The sequence below is a fragment of the Scyliorhinus torazame genome, chromosome 6, assembly GCF_047496885.1.
Source record: "Scyliorhinus torazame isolate Kashiwa2021f chromosome 6, sScyTor2.1, whole genome shotgun sequence".
Classification (NCBI taxonomy): Eukaryota; Metazoa; Chordata; class Chondrichthyes; order Carcharhiniformes; family Scyliorhinidae; genus Scyliorhinus; species Scyliorhinus torazame.
Genome location: NC_092712.1, coordinates 237862744 through 237886173, shown reverse-complemented (window position 1 = coordinate 237886173; position 23430 = coordinate 237862744). Strand labels below are relative to the sequence as shown.

Sequence of the window (23430 nt, the reverse complement as noted above, 5' to 3'; positions counted from 1 at the left end):
GCAGCCGATCACATTAAATGATTTTCACCAAAAAATCTCTCCCCCCCCCCCCCCCAACCCAAAAACTAAAAGGAAGCTGAAAGCACTAAAATAAAATTACCTCAAACATTTTTATGTTGAATAAATTAAAGATTGGGACATACATGGTGTGAAGGTAGAAGCTAAAATACTCTGAAATGTAAAAAATGTATCTTCAAAAATTCACTTATTAATCATCCAACACTATGCTGAGATTATGACATTATTGTTTCAGGGCCAATTCTGTTAATCAGCAAAATTTATTAATTCACATCAGCATTAAAAAACAAGTTAAGATGCAACTTTTTATGGATACTTAAACAAATATGAACAGTTTATCATCAACAAGCCTCCCAGCACCCCCTGCAAAACCCAGTGAATTATTCAGCTGACACGTATTTGTGCGTTAAGATAACCGGATATTGCACATTAAGAATAGAGACCACCTTATTAGGTAGGTAATCTGATGTTTCTTCTTTATCATAGAATTTTCAGTGCAGAAGGAGGCCATTCGGCCCATCGTGTCTGTACCGGCTCTTGGAAAGAGCACCCTACCCAAGGTCCACACTTCCACCCTATCCCCATAAGTTATTTTCAACACCTTGAAATCTGCTCAAATTTGACTTCCAGTCGTCCTGGGTTGCTCTACGATCAGGGCAACACAGCTTTCTTGGACCACACTCCAAGACTCAAAAGTCATGATTCTGCTGCTCAGTCATTTAAAGCTTTATGGTAACCTTTTCAAGTCTACAGCACACCCCCCCCCCCCCCCCCCCCTCCCCTCCAACCACTGCTGTTACTTGGTGAGCTTTTGACTGCAATTCTGTTTTTGTTTTTAATTTGTTCAAATTTGCAACATTTACTGTATTTGTTTCTTTCCTGCAAATATACTGGTGCAAATTTTGGTTGCCTTGAAAGACAAACAAAGTTGCTGTAGGACGGTGAGTTACTAACAGGTTACCAACATGATTCAGGTTCTTTACATCATGAGTTCATTAGTGCATGGTGCAAGAGAGAGAATACATTGGAGGCACTACAACACCATTGCTGGCAAGAGGATGCAATTAGATTCATGGAATGGTACATCACAGGAGGCGGCCATTTGGGCTACTTTTAAGTGTTGGTTCTTTGATAGATTTATCTAATAAATCCCACTCCTCAACTCAAACAGCACAATAAATATACATAAATCTTTTTGAACCGTTCCCATTAAAAATACAAACAAAATAATTTATAATGCAAGTTTAAAAATAAGGACAGAATGCTCAAACATGACTGCATGCTCTGGTTTAAATATCCCCTACCTTCTAGTCCTGCTTCTCCATGGTCTTGACTCCACAGGACAGCTACTGGTAATATATTAAAACCACTATGTGGCATTCCATATTCTATTAGAAAATTCAATCTAAACATTTCCTAATGCATGCTAAAATGTCTAAATGTTTCCTTGTGATCCAATAAATGGTACTATATTAGAATGAGAAGGTCATACTTGACTCTCACATTACAATCAGTATTCTCTGGGTACTTGATCTGTTCCAAAAGATTCAGTGCAGCAGCATCTCTTTTTTCTTAAGCGATAAATTTAAAATATATTTTTAAACATTTTGATTGTTTTATATTTTCAATTAAAATCTTAATTGGGTTAGGGGTTAGGAGACAGAGTAGCAATAATAGATATGTACTCAAATCGATAGGATGTGACTTGTGGTGGTGCCCCCCCCCCCCCCCTCCACAGGGGTTTCACCTTTTCACTACATTTATAAATAATTTCAATGAAGGAATGGAGATCCATGTATCCAAGTTTGCTCTCAATGCCATGTTAAGTGACACAGTAAATAGTGTAGATTCAAGGAGATACTGCAAAGGGATATTGTAAGATTGAATGAATGGACAAAACTATAGCAGAAAGAGATCATTTTGAAGACCGAAGAAAGATATATACAATTTTTTCTAAAAGGTGAAAAGCTGGGAACTGGGAGGCGCTGAGACTTAAGGGTCTAAGTACAGCAATCGCTAAAAGCTCATCAACAGGTGCAAAATATAACTAAGGCGAACGGATGTGGCCATTATCTCAAAAGGTTGAAACACAAAGTCATGAAAAGTTTAGATGGGAGCCCATTTAAAGTAACACATTCAGTCCAGCACATTGCATTTCAGGAAAGATAACATAATGGCCTTACAGAAAGTACAGCAGAGATTTGCCATAATGATGGACGTTTCCGCCCTGTAGTGTAGAAGATGAAGGCTAATACACCTAACTGAGGCGTTTAAGATGGTTAAAAGAATCAAAAAAAGAACTCATGATTAGACTATTTCTTCTGGTGCGGACATCCAGAATAAACCTTAAAAGTTATAGCTAGGCTGTTCAGGGGTAATTATCTGGAAGCACATCTTCATAAAAAGGGTATAGTAAATCTGGAAAGATTTAGGCTAGGTCAATTGAAAACTTCAAGTTAAATTAATAGGTTTTGATTGGGCTTATGGAAGCAAGGCAGGTAGATGGGAGTTAAGATACAGACCAGCCATGTTCTAACTGAATGGCAGAGTAGGTTTGAAAAGCTGAATGTCATACTCCTGTTCCTATGTTGTGTTTAGACTAGCTGAAGGTCTGCCGCCACTATATAATATATATATAATCTTTATCGTCACAAGTAGGCTTACATTAACACTGTAACAATGATGTTACTGTGAAAAGCCCCTAGTCGCCACATTCCGGCACCTGTTCGGGAACACAGAGGGAGAATTCAGAATGTCCAAATTACCTAAAAGCACTTCTTTCAGGACTTGTGGGAGGAAACCGGAGCACCCGGAGGAAACCCACACAGTCACAGAGAGAACGTGCCGACTCCGCACAGACAGTGACCCTGGCGCTGCAAAGCAACAGTGCTAATAGCACAAAACACTAAATTGTTAAGAATTGTCCCTTTGTGGACCCGGGTTCGATTAAGGCCCCAGATCACTATTCGTGTGGAATTTGCACATTCTCTCCGTGTCTGCATAGGTTTCACCTCCACGGCCCAGGGATGTGCAGGTTGGATGGATTGGCCATGCTGGATTGCCCCTTGGTTGGAGGGAAATGGTTTGGTACTCTAAATTTATTTTAAAAAATAATAGACCCTTTGCAGCCCAGTTTTGAGTTGCCAGTTGGCAGCCCACTGGCAGCACTAAAACCCTGCTTACCCAAGCTACCCATCATCCTGAAGAGATCATTGAAAATTACATCATTTTTATTTACATGTATACATATTTATATTTATAATTAAGAGGAAACAAACAATTTGCTTTTATATAAAGAGCCCACACAAGAAATCCCAAAGCCCTATGCAGTCAGTGAACTAGCAATAATAATGAATAATATAGTCATATCTCACAAAAGCAAATTATATAAATGACCAGTTAATCTACTTTAATGATGTAGAGCACACACCCACTCTGTTTTGAATAATAATAATAATCTTTATTGTCACAAGTAGGCTTACATTAACACTGCAATGAAGTTACTGTGAAAATCCCCTAGTCGCCACATTCCGGCACCTGTTCGCTTACACAGAGGGAGAATTCAGAATGGTCAAATTACCGAACAGCATGTCTTTTGGGACTTGTGGGAGGAAACCAGAGCACCCGGAGGAAACCCACACAGACACAGGGAGAGCGTGCAGACTCCGCACAGACAGTGACCCAAGCCGGGAATCAGACCTGGAACCCAGGCACTGCGAAGAACCATTCTAACCACTGTGCTACTGTGCCGCCCATATAGTGCCTGAATAGGCAACAGGACATCAGTTTCATATCTCATTCAAAAGACACGATTCTGACAACCTAGCACCGCCCCAGTACTGCATTAAAATGTCAGTCTATATAAAGCACTGAAGTTCTGAAACAAACCTCTGATTCACAGGCGAGAGTGTTACGAAGCACGCAGACAATTAGCAGTTTGTGTACATTTTATTCTCCCATAATTTTCTGCTTGCTGCAAATTATTGCCTTGTTGCCTTTTTGCAACTCAGCTAAACATTTGCATCTGCTTCCCAAACAATTTTGATCGGACCTGGGCCTTAGGATTGGTAGCGGGACATCCCCTGTTCTTCATGATGTGTGTCTGTCCTTTTCCCACAGACCCATCTTTATAGATCTAATATCCCTTGTTCTTGTCTCTACCCATTTCTGTGGGTTCCAATTGTGCCTTAGTAATAAAAACTGAAAAGCAAGTCTTGACTTCTTAAATTCTAGTTTTAGTGAGTTCTACAATAATTTCTCAAGCAACAACACTGTGCCACCTGTATCCCCTTTATATATATTTATATGTGCAGTCTATCAAACATGCAGCGTGGTTTAGTGAACAGTCAAAGTTCCAATTCTGATTTAAGCTTTAGGGAACATGAATGTTTTCCTAACAGAGTCTCCTCTTAAAGAAAAAATAATATTTGATGTAAATTACCATTAGACAAATGTATATGTTTTCTTATCCACAATAAACTCTATTCCCTTCTTTAAAAAAAAATATCCACCCTTATATTCGCTTCCTTATAGGAAAAGACGCTCCTCTTTCACAATTTCTAATAATTTATTTAAACTTGCCCTTTTTTTCGTTAAAACAATCAGATTATGGGTAACTGCTATCAATCCGCATAATCTGGTCAATCTCCCAGTTCTCCAGCATTTGTTTCAGGCTCATTATGTCAATCCGCAGTCTCTTTTCATGAATGCTTTCCATGGAATGGACATTCTCCCAAAGGGAGCTATTGGGCAGGATTCTCTGACCCTGAGGCTAAGTGTTGACGCCGTGGTAATTGCTGTTGCGTTTCTCGACGGCGTCAACATGGCCTCAGGATCAGTGATTCTGAGCCCTACAGGGAGCCAGCACGGCACTGGAGCGACCCACGCTGCTCCAGCTGCCGATCCCGGCGTCAGATGGGCGCCGCGGGTCTGTGCATGCGCAGTGGGACTGGCACAATTGCACGCATGCGCGGTGGCTCCCATCTCCGCGCCGGCCCCGACGCAACATAGCGTAGGGCTACAGGGCCGGCACGGAACAAAAGAGGCCCCCGGCCCGAGAGGCGGGTTCACCGATCGGTAGGCCCCGATCGCAGGCCAGACCACAGCGGCAGAGCGGAGCCCCCTCCCCCCTCCAGGCTGCCCCCAGTTCCATTAACGGCGAGGTCCCGCCAGGTAAGACCAGATGTGAACTGCGCCGGCGGGACGCAAATTTTTTTTGTACGGCCGCTCGCCCAATCCCACTGGCTCTGATTCTCGGAGAATCGGCGGACTGGCGTCGGGGCGGCGTCGCGCGATTCGTGCCCATCCCGGCGATTCTCTGGCCCGGCCTGGGCTGAGAGAATCCCGCCCCCTGTCAACGTGGCACTCTATAAGTACTATTCCCGAATGCTTGTTCCATTCATTATTTCAGTCAGGATCATGGATATTAAAAAAGCCACCAGGGCAAGTGTCCCTGCTACCAATGTACCTTTTTACCACTTTTCGTATCTTTTTAGTTTCCCATGCCAATCTTGAACTCCATTCTAATTCCGTGAATAACAGTATTTTCAAATTCGCTACTATCACCCAAAAAAAAATCATCTACATACATCATGAAGATGCCGAACATTTCCTTCCATGGTGCCAATAAAACTTCTCAGGGTCTGCTTTCAACTGAAGACAGCCCAACTTTAACAAAACTGACCTCACTGAGAAACACCAAACTCATTCAACCTGAATACACATTTATTTAAATCCAGACAACACTGTGTTTGGTACCTCTTTCGGAGGACAAAAAAAAAATGTATCTTTGAAGCTGACGTCCCTATAAGAAAGCAGCTTTATTTAATATGTCGACTGGCAGTCCCAAACATTTGTAGCTAACAGAGCCACAAAGATCTTCAAAATAACTTTTTGCGTCGTCGGTGAATCCACCCATACATCTTGGTCACACGTTTTCTCCAAAGCCTCAAACCACCAAGCAGCCTGTCTTTGGCTTTAAGTGCCATCAGCAAGCCTCTTTCTGTGCATATTCATCCATGAGATGCAACTCGTTGTCCCCTATCTTGGACCTCCATGTACACCCCAAGTTCTTTCCAACTTTGCAGTTCTTGGCTGTTTTGCATCTTTTATAAATTTATCATCTAATTTGTTGGAAGCCACTAAGACCCCTTGATCATAAGGGCTTCTGCTCCTTGTAGCATTCCTAGTCTGTACTATATTTCTTGACCTTGTTAAGCTGGGTTCTCAATCCTATCTTAGATCTCGTTCCGTACTGTTACTGCTTGGTTTTCCCTTCCTGTTATGAGATGTTCTTTCAACAGTTCTTGATCTCTCCCAATGGGTATGTTCACTACCAGACATACGGTCTGACTGACACTACGTTTCTGTGCTCTCCATTTTTGTACTTCATGTTCCCAATCCATGAACCTAACCTCCTCCAATTTATCTTGTACATTCAACCAGTGTTTATATTTTCCGGTGGCCTTCCCTACTCTACCAACAATAGTTGCGTCCTTTCACTGACTGGCTCCTTCTGGCAAGTCTGTCACCAATGCCAATGATTGGCAGCTTTTCGGACAAATAGCCTCATTCGGTTAAAAGAAAATTACTGCAGATGGAATCTGAAAAAAACCCAGAAAATATTGAACAACCTTAGCTGATCTGACAGCATCTGTGGAGAGAGAATGGAGCTAATGTTTTGAGTCTGGATAACTGTTTGTCAAAGCTGGAGAGAACTGGAAATAGGGTCAGATTTACACTCTTGTGGGGTGGGCGTGGAGCAGTGGGGCTGGATAGAGGGCCAATGATAGGTGCAGATTGACAAAGGAGTCGTGGACAGAAAGACAAAGGGAATGTAAATGAGGGTGATTAAGGCTAAGAAGGATGCTGATAGTGGCACGTTCATTGCTGCATTGAAACCTCGTCTCATCAGGACAATGCCTTCGCTTTGGTCAATACCCCCTTCTTCTTCGGAGTCTTCTGTCTCATGTTTGGTTTCAAACACCCTATCATATCTCTGGACAGTTTATTCCAGAATGGAATTTCGAATCACACCTAAAACACCGATTGACGACACCCTGGGCATTTCTGAGGTCATTTTTCTGTTATATTTTACATTCATTCCTCCTGCCATAATCGTTAAACGTGCTTCTGTCCTCATTATATTTAGTTATAAATCTTCTTCCGTATTGACACTTGGGGCCTGTTTCTAGACCCCTCGCATCCCATTAACATGGAGTCTTCCATAGACTGTCTTATTGTTGATTGGCCCATTTGTGTCATGAATGCTGCCAGGAAGGAATGTTTGCCCAAGAACTTTTTTTTTATTTTTTAAAAGCCTCTGACATTTGTTCTAACAAGGTGTATCTTTCTGCAAATTTAGCTCCCGTCAAAACCAGAAACCTATCCATATTTGTAACTTTAGCACAGTCTAATAACTTGATTTCTACAACTGAATTTTTGCAGCTTAGCATACAGTCTGCTAAATTCTATTATGTATTCTTCCATGGAGGTTGCCACTGACTTTCTAAACTTGTCAAAATCTGACCAGGCCTCATTCGCACCCAATACGTAATCCTTTCTGTAAATCCTATCCATGAAAGTTAATAATTTATACAACCCTTCATCTGCGTTCAAATTCTCGGGTGCCAATTCTGAGAATAACTTGCATCTTATTTTACTTTCATACAGTACCAGAAGTGCCACAGCCTTTCCTTGTTTTGTCTTGGGCAAGGGCATAACCACTGTGCACATGGTAACTTCATTCTTCTATTGGTCATAGGGTTGTGCTCAGAAAATAATGATGGGTAGGCATACCCTTGGATTCAGCCATTTCTTTCCAAGTCACTCTTCAAGGTTGGAATTCAGAACACAGTCATTCAGTCAAAGAAATCTTAGGTAGCAATACGCCATCTATCAAACAATCAGTGTGGTCCACTGAACAATTAAGCTCCAATTCTGGCTTCAGCTTGGGGAACAACTCTTTATGAACACATACAACTCCTATTCAATAATTTCTTAATTTGCTCCACATTATTTTAGGCCTTTCTCCTTCACTATCTGACTATAACTTCCCTCTAATGCATCTCCTTGCTTCCTGTTCCAGATCTTCCCTGCATACTAATCTTGGTGCATCGATGCACATCTCACCTCCTCCATTGTTGTGGATATGCCAATCCCCTCAGCTGTAGTAACATTACACATTAAGTTTGCCAAAAGGTGGCAATGCTTGGTGACTGATTAAAGAGTCCCACATAAAAGGAATGCCCAATAAATACAAAATCAGGCTGCAGAAAAGTAAAGGTTCGTCATCGGACTCGGGAGCTTTGAAAGCTTCATCTCCTGAGAAAATGGCAGAGGCTCCTGCTGGTTCTTTGGCCACTTCACTAACAGTTGAGATGTTTACAGGCATCTTGGTGGGGGAACTGAAGAAATTGCAGCAGGTTGTCTCGGAGGACTTCGACAGAGTAATCAAAGGGCTCCTGTCCCCTATTCGTACGGCCTTGCATAAAACAGATCTTATGGCAAAAGCGCACGGCATGATGCTACATGAAAAGGAGTCAGCCCTTTCGAGGCAGTAACCAGGTCACCTCCATGTGTCATGATATTCAGATAAATATCATGGTGCAAACACACATACACATTGATGGACAGATCAATGGACCAATCAACACATACGCAACATCGCAGCCAATCACAAGCAAGAGCACACGCACTATAAAATGGAGAACACCACAGTTCCCGCTCATTCCAGCAAGAGACAGCTCAGGGCACAGAGCTCACAGCAAGCCACTCAGACATACACCATGTGCTGAGTGCCTCTCTAAGATAGTGTTAGGGCTGGGTCCACAGGTTAAAGGGTAAAGAACGAACCACAGTCATATGTTTACAAATGTTGTTATTGATAGTAATAAAACAGAGTTGTACCATCTGCAACCGTGTTGGTTCGTCTGTATAGCAGAACACCCAACACGACATAGTACCAGGATTGGAACCCAGCAACTGTGAGACCTACCTACATATCTTCAGGAATCCGCCATCCTGCGCCATGGACACCATCAGCCCGCCGCAGCCGCTCCAAATCGTTGGAAACCTCGGCATCAACTGGAAGCTGTTTAAACAGCGCTTCCAGTTCTTCCTAGAAGCCACAGAAAGGGAGAATGCTTCGGACACCAGAAAAATCGCCCTCCTCCTCTCCACCGCAGGGCAACACGCCATCCACATCTACAACTCTCTGTTCGCGGATGGTGAGGACAAGACGAAGTACAAGACGGTCCTTCTTAAACTCGAGCCGCACTTCAGCGTCGAGGTGAACGAGAGCTTCGAGAGGTCCCTCTTCCAGCAGTGCCTGCAGGGTAAGGATGAGCCTTTTCAATCTTTCCTGACACACCTCCGTATCCTCGCGCAGTCCTGCGGTTATGAGGCCACCTCCGATTCCATGATTCGGGACCAGATAGTTTTTGAGGTCACCTCGGGCACTCTATGCCAGCAGCTCAAGATTAAGAGCCTCACCTTAGCCACCACCATCGAAGCCTGCGTCCTCCATGAAAACGCGACCAGCCGGTACTCCCAATTCCAGGCGGGCAAATCGGCACGGCAGAGGTCCTACGAGGCCGAGCGGGTCCAGTCGATTGAGTTCCTCCCGGCCCGCGGCCCTGACGAGGGCGGCCATTTTGTGCGCTTTCCGCGGCCTCCCGAGCTTGTACGCGCCAAAAGAGACGTCGACACAGAGGGACACAACGCGCAGGCGCGCTCGACGCAGGACCGAACTGCGCATGCGCGATGGCGCAACGAACACCATGACGTCACGATGTGCGGCAACTGCGAAGCTGCACATTTAAAGCGGCAATGTCCAGCAAAGAATCGACAATGCCTCCGCTGTGGCAAGATGGGCCACTACGCTGCCTGCTGTCGAGCAGCTCAGCCTGCCAACGTTTCCCAATTCCGCCAGCCTCGCAGGACGTGCGGGCCATTCAGCCTCCATACACCGAGTCATACCCGGACGATGTACAGACCGGTGATACCGACGATCGGGAAGCCTTCCGCGTCACGGTCATTGACAGGAACTGGATGTCCCCAAGTAGGACCCGCCAGCCGATGCCAGTGAACAGCGCTAATCCGGGTGATGAATGGTGTGCCACCCTAACGGTCAACCGATCACCAATCACATTCCATTTAGACACTGGTGCCGCCGCCAACCTTATAGCATGGTCAGCCTTCTACGCATTGAAGGTCAGACCACCGATTCAGCCATCCCGCTGTCAGGTGGTCGATTACAGCGGAAACGTTATCCCGGCCATGGGATCCTGCCAGCTCGAGATCACACACAATGCATACACAGCCACACTGTCCTTTGAGATAGTTGGATCATCGAAGGACTCCCTGCTAGGCGCACAGGCGTGCAAGGTTCTCCACCTCGTTCAGCGGGTACACAGTCTGTCTCCAGAAGGCAAGTCCGACTTCCCGGATGCAGAATTTAGGGCACAGCTCCACTCGCCCCTCGCCCACAACCAGGGGCTTTCGAGGGCATGGGCACACGGCCCTCCACTTACAGAATACGGCTCAAAACGGATGCCATCCCGGTCACTCACACACCGTGTAGAGTCCCAGCACCACTCAAAGACCGCCTCAAGCAGCAGCTGCAGGATCTCCAGGACCAAGGAGTGCTTTCCCGGGTCACGGAGCCCACGCCATGGGTCAGCTCCATTGTGTGCGTTAAAAAGCCCTCTGGCGAACTCCGGATCTGCATCGACCCGAAAGACCTGAACAACAACATCATGAGGGAACACTACCTCATACTCAAATCGGAAGAGGTCACGAGTGAAATAGCCCGGGCTAAAAGTTTTACAAAGCTTGATGCCTCAAAGGGTTTTTGGCAGATTCAACTGGATCAGTCCAGCAGGAAGCTGTGCACCTTCAACCACTGTGCCATCCATTCTTGTTCCTACACCCGACCATGCTCCAGTACTGCAAAGGATGCGACATCAGCGTGCTCAGCAGAAGGTGGCACATGACACTCGGGCAACTGATCTTCCTGCCTTGGCGCCTGGAGACAACGTCCGCATCCACCTACCAGAGGGTGGCTGGTCGGCAACTGCCGAAGTTCTCCGATGCATGGCTCCCCGCTCGTTCCTGGTTCGCAAGCCTGATGGCTCCATTCGCCGACATAATCGCCGGGCTCTTCGCCTGCTTCCGTGCTCGCTACGTGATCATACACCAGTGCCACGCCCTCCTGTTGTTCCTCATGTCGACTTTGTGGAGCTTCCTGCCACTATGCCTATTCCTCTGTCGCCTGTGGCCAGGCCCATTCCTCAGCCGGTGGTTCCTGACCCATCCTTGAGGCGGTCAACCCACATTCGTCGCCCACCTACTAGGCTGGACTTATGAGCCTGTTTGAACATTGGACTCACTAAAGTGTTATGCCACAATGTTAATATATTTCTCTTTTTGTCGTTCCAGGAGTTTGTTTTTGATGTTTGATGAATACACTTGTTTTGTTTATGGTACAACCTCGTTGCTATGTTGCACCTGACACCTTCCTATGTATATAGTTTAGCCTCATGTACATGTTGTAGATATTGCACACACACATTCAGCTGCACTCAGTACACATCTATATTTATTACCACATAGACACATATTCTTATAAAAAAGGGAGGGATGTCATGATATTCATATAAACATAGCATGGTGCAAACACACACACACTGATGGACAGATCAACGGACACACAACATCACAGCCAATCACAAGCAAGAGCACACGCACTATAAAACGGGGAACACCACAGTTCCTGATCATTCCAGCAGGAGACAGCTCAGGGCGCAGAGCTCACAGCAAGCCACTCAGACATACACCATGTGCTGAGTGCCTCTCTAAGATAGTGTTAGGGCTAGGTCCATAGGTTAACGGGTAAATTACGAACCACAGTCATAAGCTTACAGATGTTGTTATCAAGAGTAATAAAACAGAGTTGGACCATCTGCAACCGTGTTGGTTCGTCTGTATAGCAGAACACCCAACACAACACCATGGACATGGCAGGGGTGGCCGATGACAACAAGATGCTATGGGCCAAGGTCGATGATCTGAAAGATCCAGAAGACAGAATTTGATAGTCATTAAGCTGCTGGAGGGTCCAAACCCAACAAAATATATGTCACAGCTGTTTGGGGAGATGGTGGGGGAGGGTGGAATGGATTCCGTTCATAGTTTGATCGGGCCAACAGGTTGCGCAAGCAAAAACCCTGTTCTGGTGAACCACAATTAGAAAAGGAAAGGGTCCTGCGGTGGGTGAAGGACCACCGGGACGGGAGGGCCATACCATTAGCCTCTACCAGAATGTTGGAGTGGAACTGGCTAATAGGCAGACCGCTTGATAGACTCAATTTTACTGGCCTACTGAATGGAGTTAAGTCGGATTTGAAGAAGTGGGACAACCTCCCTCTGTCCTTGGTTGGCTGGGTCCAGTCGGTAAAAATTAATGTACGTTCAAGGTTTTTATTTTTGTTTCAGTGTCTCGCTGTATTCCTTCCCAAATTTTTCTTTGTGAAGGTGAATAAATTAATTTCTTCCTTTACTTGGGCGGGCAAGACCTCACAAATTTGCAGGATGTTTCTGCAGAGTGAGAGGCAGTAGGGGGGCCTAGCGCTACCTAATTTGTTATTTTACTATTGGGCAGTGAACATTAAATACAGGGCTTAAGTACAGGATTCTATATGGGGGCGGATGGAGACGAGTGCTTGTACGGGTACTAGTTTGAGGACCTTGGTTAGTACTCCGCTTTCATTTTCCCTTGCAAAATTTACTTCAAACCCAGTTGTGGTGGGCATTCTGAGGATATGGACAGTTCAGGCAACATTTTAAGCTGGGTGCACGCTGTTAACACTTGCATTGGTGGTTAAGGGAGTGAATATTTAAGGTGATGGATGTGCTGCTTCATCGGAGTTGATGTCAAGGTTCCCAAGTGTTGTTAGAACTGCACTCATCCAGGCAAGTGGACGGTCCATCACACTACTGACTTGTGCCTTGCAGATGATGGACAGGCTTTGGGGAATCACAAGATGAGTTACTAGTAACAGAATTCCCAGCCTTTGGCCTGCTCTCATAGCCACAGTATTTATATGGCTGGTCCAGTACAGATTCTGGTCAACAATAACCCCCAAGATGTTGATAGTGTGGGAATTTAGAAATTGTAATGCCATTGAATGTCATGGGGAATTGGTTAGATTCTCTCCTGTTGAAGATGGTCATTGCCTGGTACTTGTGTGACACAAATGTTACTTGCCACTTACCAGCCCAAGCCTGAATCTTATCCAGGTCTTGCTACGGATACGGATAACTTTGGTATGAAGAGTCATGAATGGTAGTGAATATATTGCAATCATCTCCACTTCTAACCTTATGATGGAGGGAAGCTCATTGAATGAGCAGCTAAAGGCGACTGGGCCTCAGACACTATCCTGAGGAAATCCTGGGACTAAGATGATTGCCTCCAACACCCACAAACATCTTCCTCTGCTAGGTATGACTCCAACTATTAGAGAGTTTCACCCACCGACTTCCACTGACTTCAGTTTTGCTAGCGCTCCTTGATGCCAAATTCAGTCAAATGCTGCCTTGATGTAAAGGCAGTCACACCCACCCCAGCTCTTTTGCAAATGTTTGGATCAAGGTTGTAATGAGATCAGGAGTGGAGTGGCCTGGGTGGAATCCCAACTGAGCATTAATGAGCAAGTTAGTACTGACTAAGTGCCACTCAATAAGCCATTCCATCACTTTGCTGACGGCATGGTTGCACAGTAATTAGTGCTGCTGCTTTGCACACCAGGGACTCTGGTTTGATTCCCGGTTTGGGTCATTGTCTGTGCGGAGTCTGCACGTTCCCCCATTGTCTTTGTGTGTTTCCTCCGGGTGCTCCCACAAGTCCCGAAAAACGTGCTTGTTAGGTGAATTGGACATACTGAATTCTCCCTCAGTGCACACGAACAGACGCAACAGTGTGGCATCTCGGGAATTTTCACAGTAACTTCATTGCCGTGTTAATGTAAGCCTACTCGCGACACTAATAAAGATTATTATGTTGAGTAGACTGTTGGGGTGATAATTTGGCCTGCTTTTTGTGGGCTGGACATAGTTGGGCAATTTTCTACATTTCCGAGCAGATGCCAGTATTGTATCTGTACTGGAAGAGCTTGGGGGGCTGCTGGAATGTTGTCATAGCCCACAGCCTTTGCAGTATCTAATGCCTACAGGCATTTCTTTATATCACGCGGAATGATTCAAATTTGTTGTAGACTGGCATCTATGATGATGTCAGGAGGCAGCTGAAATAGATCATCCACTCGACACTTTTAAAATTAATTTACGCTATAGAATTTACAGTGGAGGCCATTCGGTCCATCGAGTCTGCACCGGCCCTTGGAAAGAGCACCCTACCAAAGCCCACACCTCCAACCTATCCCCGTAACCCAGTAAACCCCACCCAACCTTTTTGGACTCTTACAGGCAATTTAGCGTGGCCAATCCACCTAATCTGCACATTTTAGGACTGTGGGAAGAAACCTGGGCACCCGAGGGAAACCCATGCAGACATGGGGAGAACGTGCAGACTCCGCACAGACAGTGACCCAAGCCGGGAATCGAACCTGGGACCCTGGTGCTGTGAAGCAACAGTGCTAACCACTGTGGTAACGTGTTGCCCCGCTAGGAGAGCATTTATTGGCCATCCCCAAAAGCCCTTGAGATCGTGGGCCGGGATTCTCCCCTTCCCGATTGGCCATCGCGGAAGGAAAAGAGTGCCCCCACGGCACAGGCCCACCCGCAGGTCGGTGGGCCCCGATCACAGGCCAGGCCACCGTGGGGGCAGCCCTGGGGCCTGTTTGCCCCAGGACCCCGGAGCCCGCCCGCGCCGCCAGTCCCGCCGGTAAGGTCGGTGGTTTGATTCACACCGGCGGGACTGGCATGACAGCAGCGGGACTTCGGCCCATCGCGGGCTGGAGAAACGCCCGGGGAGGCCCGCCGACCGGCGTGGCGCGATTCCCACCCCCGCCGAATTTTTGGTGCCGGAGAATTCGGCGGCCGGTGGGTGCGGGATTCACGCCGCCCCTCGGCGGGGGGTCGGAGAATCCCGCCCGTGGTAACAAGCTGCCTTCTGCAGACCCAGTTGTGTAGGTATATTCTAAGTGCTGTTCAGAAGGGAATTCCAGGATTTTGACCCAACAAAAGTGAAGGAACAACAAAATATTTCAAAGTCAGGACAGTGAGTGGCTTGGAAAGAGTGAATGTTTGTAGAAGGGGTGCCAATCAATCAAGCTGCAGGTAAGGATAGCAAGTTTCCTTCCCTAAAGGACATTAATGAAATGGATTGTTTTTTTATGACACTTGGCAGTGGTTTCACAGCCACCATTAGTGAGAACAGCTTTATTCATGGAATTTAAATAGCACCAGCTGCGGTGGTGGGATTTGAACCCTTGTCCCCAAAGCATCAACCTGGATCTCTGGATTACTAATCCAGTGGCAATGTCATTACGCCATCACCTCCTCCCTAGTATATACATTTTTTTAAATAACTTTATTTTGGGACTTCATCTAATGGTCTCCATTTTCTAATAAACTATGCAAGCATTGTGCCTGAAGCATACTTAGCCCACAATGCCGAGATCAAAACCATTCTCTGCAATGTCAACTCTTGACTCTATATTATTCTATACCAGGGGAATGGGATCTTTTCACAAATAGCCGACATGGACTCAATTGGCTGTAATACCTCTATCACTAAATCTGATTACAAAAGAATCATAAGCCCAACACACTCCTTCATAGAACAGTACTGGCATAATTACTCTGCAGCATCAATTAAAAAGATGTTCAGTTTATACAGTTTTGTTTTAAAGTGCCCACAAATAAAGTATACATACTAAACTTACAATGTATGAATTCAAACTAAATCCATGAATACAGACCAGGAATACCATAAGAGCCTCAAGACCAACAAGAGCTGTTTATGTATTCTGAACGATTCACATAACCTCACCTTTTCTGCATCTTGTTCAAAGAGCCTGAGCTGAAAGCACTGGTCCAGTTTCAGCTTGCGAATATGCCACATCTGATGCAGATGCTGCCTGGTTGAGTGCAGTCTGTCCAACATACTGGACACTTTTGGAACAAGACCCTGAAAGTCTGCATTCCCTGATATAGAGTTCTTATGGGGAAAACTTTCGCTACTTTGAATCCTCTGCAGCAATCTTTGCCCTTCTAGGTCCACCTCTTCAATTGGAGCTTTGATTACTTTCTTTTTCAGTAGTGTATGCTCATCAATCATCTTTCTAGCTCCTTCCAAGTCCTGAGGGAAGTCCTTTTTAGCTAGCATCTCCTGGAGTTCTTCCAATCTTGACAACATGTGCGATGCATTGCTTATGAAGTCTTCAAAGGCCACATGGATCTCAATCCACTCCTCATGGTTATATTCCAGACAGCCATCAAACTCAGGAGTGAGCTGGGATGGATCAACAACTTTGGTAAGACCTTCTATGGACACCATGGTGGTCTAAAAAAAAGACAGAATAAAAAGTATATGTTATTCTCGTGAGTTAGTCATTATTTAAAATTACACTTTAGTGGTACATATAATATAGACCCTTGTGTCACTTGTCGATCAACTTCCATTCATTCCAGCATAGCTCTTGCTTTATGCTTTTCATAGCTGGGGTCCTAAGTTTTTTCCCCTCTGCAGTACAGCGACAGAAACAAGAGAATACATTTACGAAACAAGATTATCAACAGAAGTTAATAATTATTGGGCCTATGGTTGAAAAATGCCAATTCTAAAGCTTCATTCCCAATTCTGTGGGAAATGACTGGACGGGTGGGCAGCACGGTAGCACAAGTGATTAGCACTGTGGCTTCACAGTGCCAGGGTCCCAGGTTCGATTCCCTGCTGGGTCACTGTCTGTGTGGAGTCTGCACGGGTTTCCTCCGGGTGCTCCGGTTTCCTCCCACAGTCCAAACTCGTGCAGGTTAGGTGGATTGGCCATGATAAATTGCCCTTAGTGACCAAAAAAGGTTAGGAGGGGTTATTGGGTTACGGGGATAGGGTGGAAGTGAGGGCTTAAGTGGGTCAGTGCAGACCCGATGGGCCGAATGGCCTCCTTCTGCACTGTATGTTCTATGTTCACTTTGCAAATATACAGGATAGTTTATTTCAAAACAGGAATACACTGCATAATGTTGGTTGTGGAAACCCATGTCCTGTGCAGCATTCTGGAGCATTCCCAAAATAGGTTGCAGCAAAACAGTCGTTACCGCACTGCACTAAAGGTTTTAGTACTTGTACATTTTTTAGAAAACAATTAACTGGCAATTAAAGTTTTCATGATTCTTATTTGTTTGGAAAATGAAGCAGCATTGAAGATTTTTGTGTTACTTAACAACCGGTGCCCATTTTAAACTTTAACCTCATGTCTCTTTTCTGTAAGAAACTCATAATTCATTTAATTCAAAACATCAGGCCAGCAAAAGGAACACAGATTTAAGAATGTGATTTCAGAGGAATAATTTTTACATTATCCTTATTCCAGCAAGTAAATTTATAACATTGCTACATTAATATACTGAACATCAAATTGTTCACCAATACAAGTCCAAACCTTCAGAAGGAAAGAGATAATTAAAACAGGCAGTTGAGGGTTAGGGTGTCAGAACTAAGTTCTGACTTTATTTGCTGACATTACTTCTAGATGTCCTTGCAATATTTAGTAAGGTGAATCTTAACATTTTCTTAATTTGCTTCTCCTCCATTTTTCTAGCTCTATGAAACTGGCTATGTACAGTTCCATTACTATTTATCTAATTGCAGCCAACAAATCTCAAACAACACCTCAGCCTCACCTTAAGAGTCACTATAGGTTTCATAATGAGCTCCACTTCTCTTCCTCAGCTTCATGCTCTGGCCCTTGACACCATCATTTCCATATGTATGCTATTTATACCCAGTTCTATTTTTCCACCATCTCTCTACACCACCTCCATAAGATCACACTGCCATCCAATGAGCAACGATGCAACAAGTAGGAAGATCAAAGCCATTATTTTTCAGTTACAGCATTAACTCCACCCTCCTACATCTGCCACTTACTCAGATCATAGAAATATAACAGCACAGAAGGAGTTCATTCAGTCCATCAAGTATCAGTTTAGACTTGGCTTAATACAAGAGCAATTTAGCTAATCCAACCTTTTCCCCAAAGCCTTGCAATTTTTCTCTCTTCAGGTTGTTTATCCAGTTCCCTTTGAAATTCGTGGTTGAATCTGCCCCACCATCCTCTCAGGCAGTGTATTCCAGACTGCTGCTTAAAAATGTTTTTCCTATACTCAGCGTAGAATGATTTCACTTTGGTTGAGATTAGCTACTGCAGTACAGAATAGGGAGCAAACACAACACTTTTGCTGATCGTCTTGAGGCTGAGATGCTTTTTGAATTAAAATGTTATACTCAAACTGAAAGTGAAGCATTAGGAGAAATTCATTAGTTTGTCCTCCAGTAACTACCATAACAGCTCATGAGACTGTGTTTCTTAAACTTCCTCCAAGCACTGTTTAACTGGGTTAAACAATTATATCACAATATGACAATAACGTATGTGTTTTCACAAAATGTACAGAGAAATTTTGTAATATTCCCACATTATCAAAATTGCTTTGTTCTGTGTAACATGGTTTTCAAACATTAATATGTAGGAAGAAAACACAGTTAAATGGTGCAGCCAAAAAGGTTACTTTAGAGGCAGCGGAACATTAGTCTAATACTTAAGTTTTGGAAGTACCTCAAATTCGAACTTAGAACTACCAAAGTTAGTCCTTTGCTTCTGCCAGAAGTTGTCTGGCTTGATGATCAGTGCAACGTGAATACAGCCAGGAAAAGACTCCTGTAGAATCTTCAGCAGCGGTTTAATGGAGTCCCATTTGGATCCACGCATGTCAACTATCACAGTGAACCCTCGCTTACATACTTCCTCACTGGAGAAAAGAAACACAAGTTACATCCTGAAAATAAATATGTACAAGGCAAAGCAAATAGCATACATAACAATAGCAACAGCATTTCAACAGTGACATGGTTTAGATTTTGGCTAACATTTTGCAAAATGTTTTTCAGGTGTTCAGAGAAAGACTACAAATTAGATTTGTTCAAATAAATAACCTGAAACAACTTTTGCTTTCCCTTTCCTTTTTCAAGCTTTGGCTCTCAGGAACGGTTTACTGAAATATAATTCAATAAATGCTGAGCACCCTCCATCATCCAGGACTCAGCCCAGTGTGAACCCAAACAGCCAAGTGTCAGCAAGTTATATGAGCCTCACAAATAAGTCTGATGCTGCTCCCACCAAATGTCCAGATAAGTATTTATAGCATGATGAATGGATAATGATTAGGTGTTGGAATCAACTTAATTTTTCTCTTTGCTAATGCAGTGTGCCGAATCAATTTCGGCAGATTTATCACCTCTCTGCTTGAAATTAGCTGCTGAAGCACAGAATAGGACTAAACACAATTCTTTTGCATCTATATCTTCATCTTACATCAAGGAGGTTGAGAAGTGACACAAACACAACAATCAGAGACTAAGGATCTAATTGCTGACTCTCCATACAGGATGCAGAAGTGCAGAGAGAAATAAGAGCAGGTGACTCCATTGGGGTATTTCAAAGAAGGACCTCACAGACGTGGGCCCGAACCATTTCAAATCAGTATGAATATCTTATCACAGGGCTTAAATTAATTTAGCTAATCATAATCCAGTTCCAGTTCCAAACAACAAGCACAAGATTACAAATTACAACAGCTTATATTTCTTAACCAGTTTAGCTCAGAAGAAGCAAGGATAGTTCAGTCATATTGTTAGAGAAGAATAAAATAAATATTTCTCTAAATACGGTTGTGCTATACTTGCCTATGGAATATTTGATGTTGGCATTGAATGCTGAAAATCAGGAAAATATCCATTGTCTTTAACACTAACAGCTGTCAATTTGATGAGTACAAAAAAGTTTACTGACATGTAAAACAGAAAATTCTGTACATATGTTTGTATGCGGAGCTGGATCTGATGGAAACATGAAGGATTTCTAAATACCATAATAAGCTCAGTGTTGCTGCTTTGTGTTTAGATGAACTTGATGAATAACTGGAAGTAGAAGCCCTGCCAATTTAAACTTTCCTAGTTTTGTTTCTACTTAATAATTCAATAGAATTCATACCTTCTCTTAGTTATTCACTATTACAGGTGATTAAAATAATATAGGTGTTAAACCTGAATCTCGGCAGTAATTGAAGTTCTTGGATCAAGGATGTTAAAGACAAAAGAAAGGAACTATATTTGCAGGATGCAACAACAGAGGTATTGTGGCAAGTGAAGACAGTTGCAGTGGCAGAAGGAAGGGAGCTGAGAGTTTGAAAATTAATTTGAGAGCTAAATTTCTTTCCAGAGGATGATGGAGTGGGTAGTGAAATTGGAGAAGGGTATAATGTAAGAGATGCATCTTATAATTGGGATGAGGTCAAAGATAGCCTCATCAGTGATCAAGACATCAAGAGTTGTAGGGTCCTTCCTGTTTGTTCTTGTTTATTCCCTGTTTATTCTCTTATTTCACCTTTCTTTTATTTTGCTGTTATAGTTTTGATCCTTGGATGAATTATGGACATGTGGTCTTAAAGGCAGCCTGTATCCTTAATTCAAGCAGAAGAAAGTAGTGGCCTGGAGTCTTTAATTCCAACAGACAGCTGGGCTGTTTCAGACAGGTGATTGCCGACTCGGTTTGATTGATTTGGCTGATGGCCAATGAATTGTCCCAAAAGGCTGTGCTCTGCCCGGTAATAGGTGGGGATTGGATTTTATCCCACTGGAATGTTTTTCAGAGCCACGAGGTTCCATTTGCTTTCACTTTTGATTTTGGCAGCACAGATCCAGCTAAATCCTCTCTAGAAAGCTGTTGCTAAGCCTCTTCCAAATAGATCCAACTAAATCTCTCTCCAATAAACCGGAGAGTGTTACATTTCTGAAATAAGGGCCTGAAAGCAAGTCACAAATGGAGAGAATATTGTGATAAAACAGGGTAACTGTCTCTCCAGGAAAATTGTTAGTACAGGCTTCAAAACGAGGACTGTGCACATTCCCCCTGTGTCTGAATGGGTCTCACCCCCACAACCCAAAGATGTGCAGGGTAGGTAGATTGGCCACACTAAATTGCCCCTCAATTGGGCACTCTAAATTTATTTAAAAAAAACAAGGGGCGGGATTCTCCGACCCCCCGCCGAGTCAGAGAATCGCCGGGGGGTGGCGTGAATCCCGCCCCCGCCGGCCGCCGAATTCCCCGGCATCAGAGATTCGGCGGGGGCGGGAATCGCGCCACGCCGGTTGGCGGCCCCCCCGGCGATTCTCCGGCCCGCGATGGGCCGAAGTCCCGCTGCTGCTATGCCGGTCCTGCCGGCATGAATTGAACCAGGTTCCTTACTGGCGGGACCTGGCAGCGTCAGCGGGCTCCAGGGTCCTGGGGGAGGGGGGCGCAGGGCGATCTGGCTGCGGGGGGTGCCCCCACGGTGGCCTGGCCCGCGATCGGGGCCCACCGATCCGCGGGCGGGCCTGTGCTATGGGGGACACTCTTTTACTACGCGTCGGCCGTGTAGGTCTCCGCGATGACCGATGTGTAGGTGACCTCCCCCCCTGTGCATGCGTGGGGATAACGTCAGCAGCCGCTGACGCTCCCGCGCATGCGCGGACTCCCGCCGTCCGGCGGAGTCCCTTCGGCCCCGGCTGACGTGGCGCCAAAGGCCTTCCACGCCAGCCGGCGGGGCGCCAACCACTCAGGGGCGGGCCTAGCCCCGAAAGGTGTGGGCTTGGCCCCTAAAGGTGCGGATTCCACCGCACCTTTGGGGCGGCCCGACGCCGGAGTGGTTCACGCCACTCCATCTCGCCGGGACTCCCCGTCCCGCCGGGTAGGGGAGAATCCCGCCCAAGGACTGTGATTTACAATCTTAACGTGGAGAAAGCCTGCAAGGAACCATCAGTTACATTCCTTCCTTCCTCCCCCGCCGCCCCGGCCCCCTCCCATGTTTGTCTGTTTTGTGTGTGTATAGAGGGGTGGGAGGCAAGTTAAAGTAGAAGTTAGGTACTTATTAATATTTAACCAACTGCATCTGCTGCATTAATCTTGTTATAAATAAACAGTAATTGTGTTTCAACTTACAAAGCTGGTGACTAATTATTGGGCAGCCAAGGGCCAAAGACTTCAGGAATCTTTGTAAGAATTATTGGTTAATTTACTTGTATTGTGGCTCCTGGGCACGTGTGGGTGGAATTGACCGTGCACATGCCCAGGGTGGCATCAAAATAAGCGTATCTGCAGCATATAAACAAATTGCATCCCTTTCAATACAGCTACACGAATCTGACTTTTGAACCCACATGGCAGCACTAGTTCTCAACATAAATAGGCCATTGTGTGCTTTGATTGGAAAATTACTTCCAGAGCATTCCCGATCTCCGATTTATCAGACTTGTATCACTTCTTTTTTTATTTGTTCATGAAATGTCAGTGTCACTGGCATGGCCAGCATTTATTGTCCATCCCTAATTGCCCTTGATTAGTGATGAGTTGCCTTCTGAATCACTACAGTCAGTATGATGCAGGTACATCCATAATGCTATTCAGAAGGTTTTTGATGCAGAAACTGTGAAGGAATGTAATATAGTTCCAAGTGAGAATGGTGCGTGGTTTGCAGGGTAACTTGCAGATGGTGGCGTTCATTACCCTCGTCCTTATAGGCGGTGCAACTCACGGGTTTCAACGGAAGGTTTGATAATTTGCTTTAGGGATCTTGTAGATGGTACACAGCTACCCCAAGGAACTCGTGCAGCAAAATCCTGGGGCTACAATTCTGCAACAGTTGTTCAATACGTTTCAACAGAACTTCAAGCATCGACAAACACTTTACTCTGTGAGCTCAATCCATCACAAGAAATGTCAATGGCATTTATTCTGCATACATCAGTGTTAAACAAGTGGGATCCTTAATGACAGGATGAGGATGCACACGTTTTAAGGAATCGGGTACAAGTATAAACCATGTTATATGGAAAATGTTTTGTGTGAATATTTCAGTAGCCTGGATTTAAACAAATTCCATAAATGTAGTATTGACAGTTACTATTTATTTTGGCACATCAAGAAGCACTGCTGTTCACTTTACTTTTCTAGCGAAATATTAGTGCAGGCAACAGTAGGATTTACTGAACATTCCCTTCCATTAAAGAAGCAACTACAATTTAAAAAGTACTCGTATAATCATCAAATCCGTACACTGCAGAAGGAGGCTATTCGGCCCATCAAGTCTGCTCCGACCCTCCGAAAGAGCATTCTACCCAGGGCCACTGCC

At 44.7% G+C, this 23430-nt stretch overlaps 1 protein-coding gene across 8 annotated transcripts in view; it reads right to left on the bottom strand.

Annotated features, from left to right (window-relative positions):
* LOC140425346 (triple functional domain protein) overlaps window positions 1–23430 on the bottom strand; it is an 801905-nt gene that overhangs the window by 474110 nt on the left and 304365 nt on the right. For all 8 annotated transcript variants that reach the window (XM_072509518.1, XM_072509516.1, XM_072509515.1 and 5 more), the window contains 2 exons: window positions 18822–19014; window positions 16034–16546 (listed from right to left, as the gene is read on the bottom strand). In XM_072509518.1, the coding sequence (XP_072365619.1) occupies window positions 16034–16546; window positions 18822–19014 (706 nt within the window). The remainder of the gene's footprint in view (window positions 1–16033; window positions 16547–18821; window positions 19015–23430) is intronic.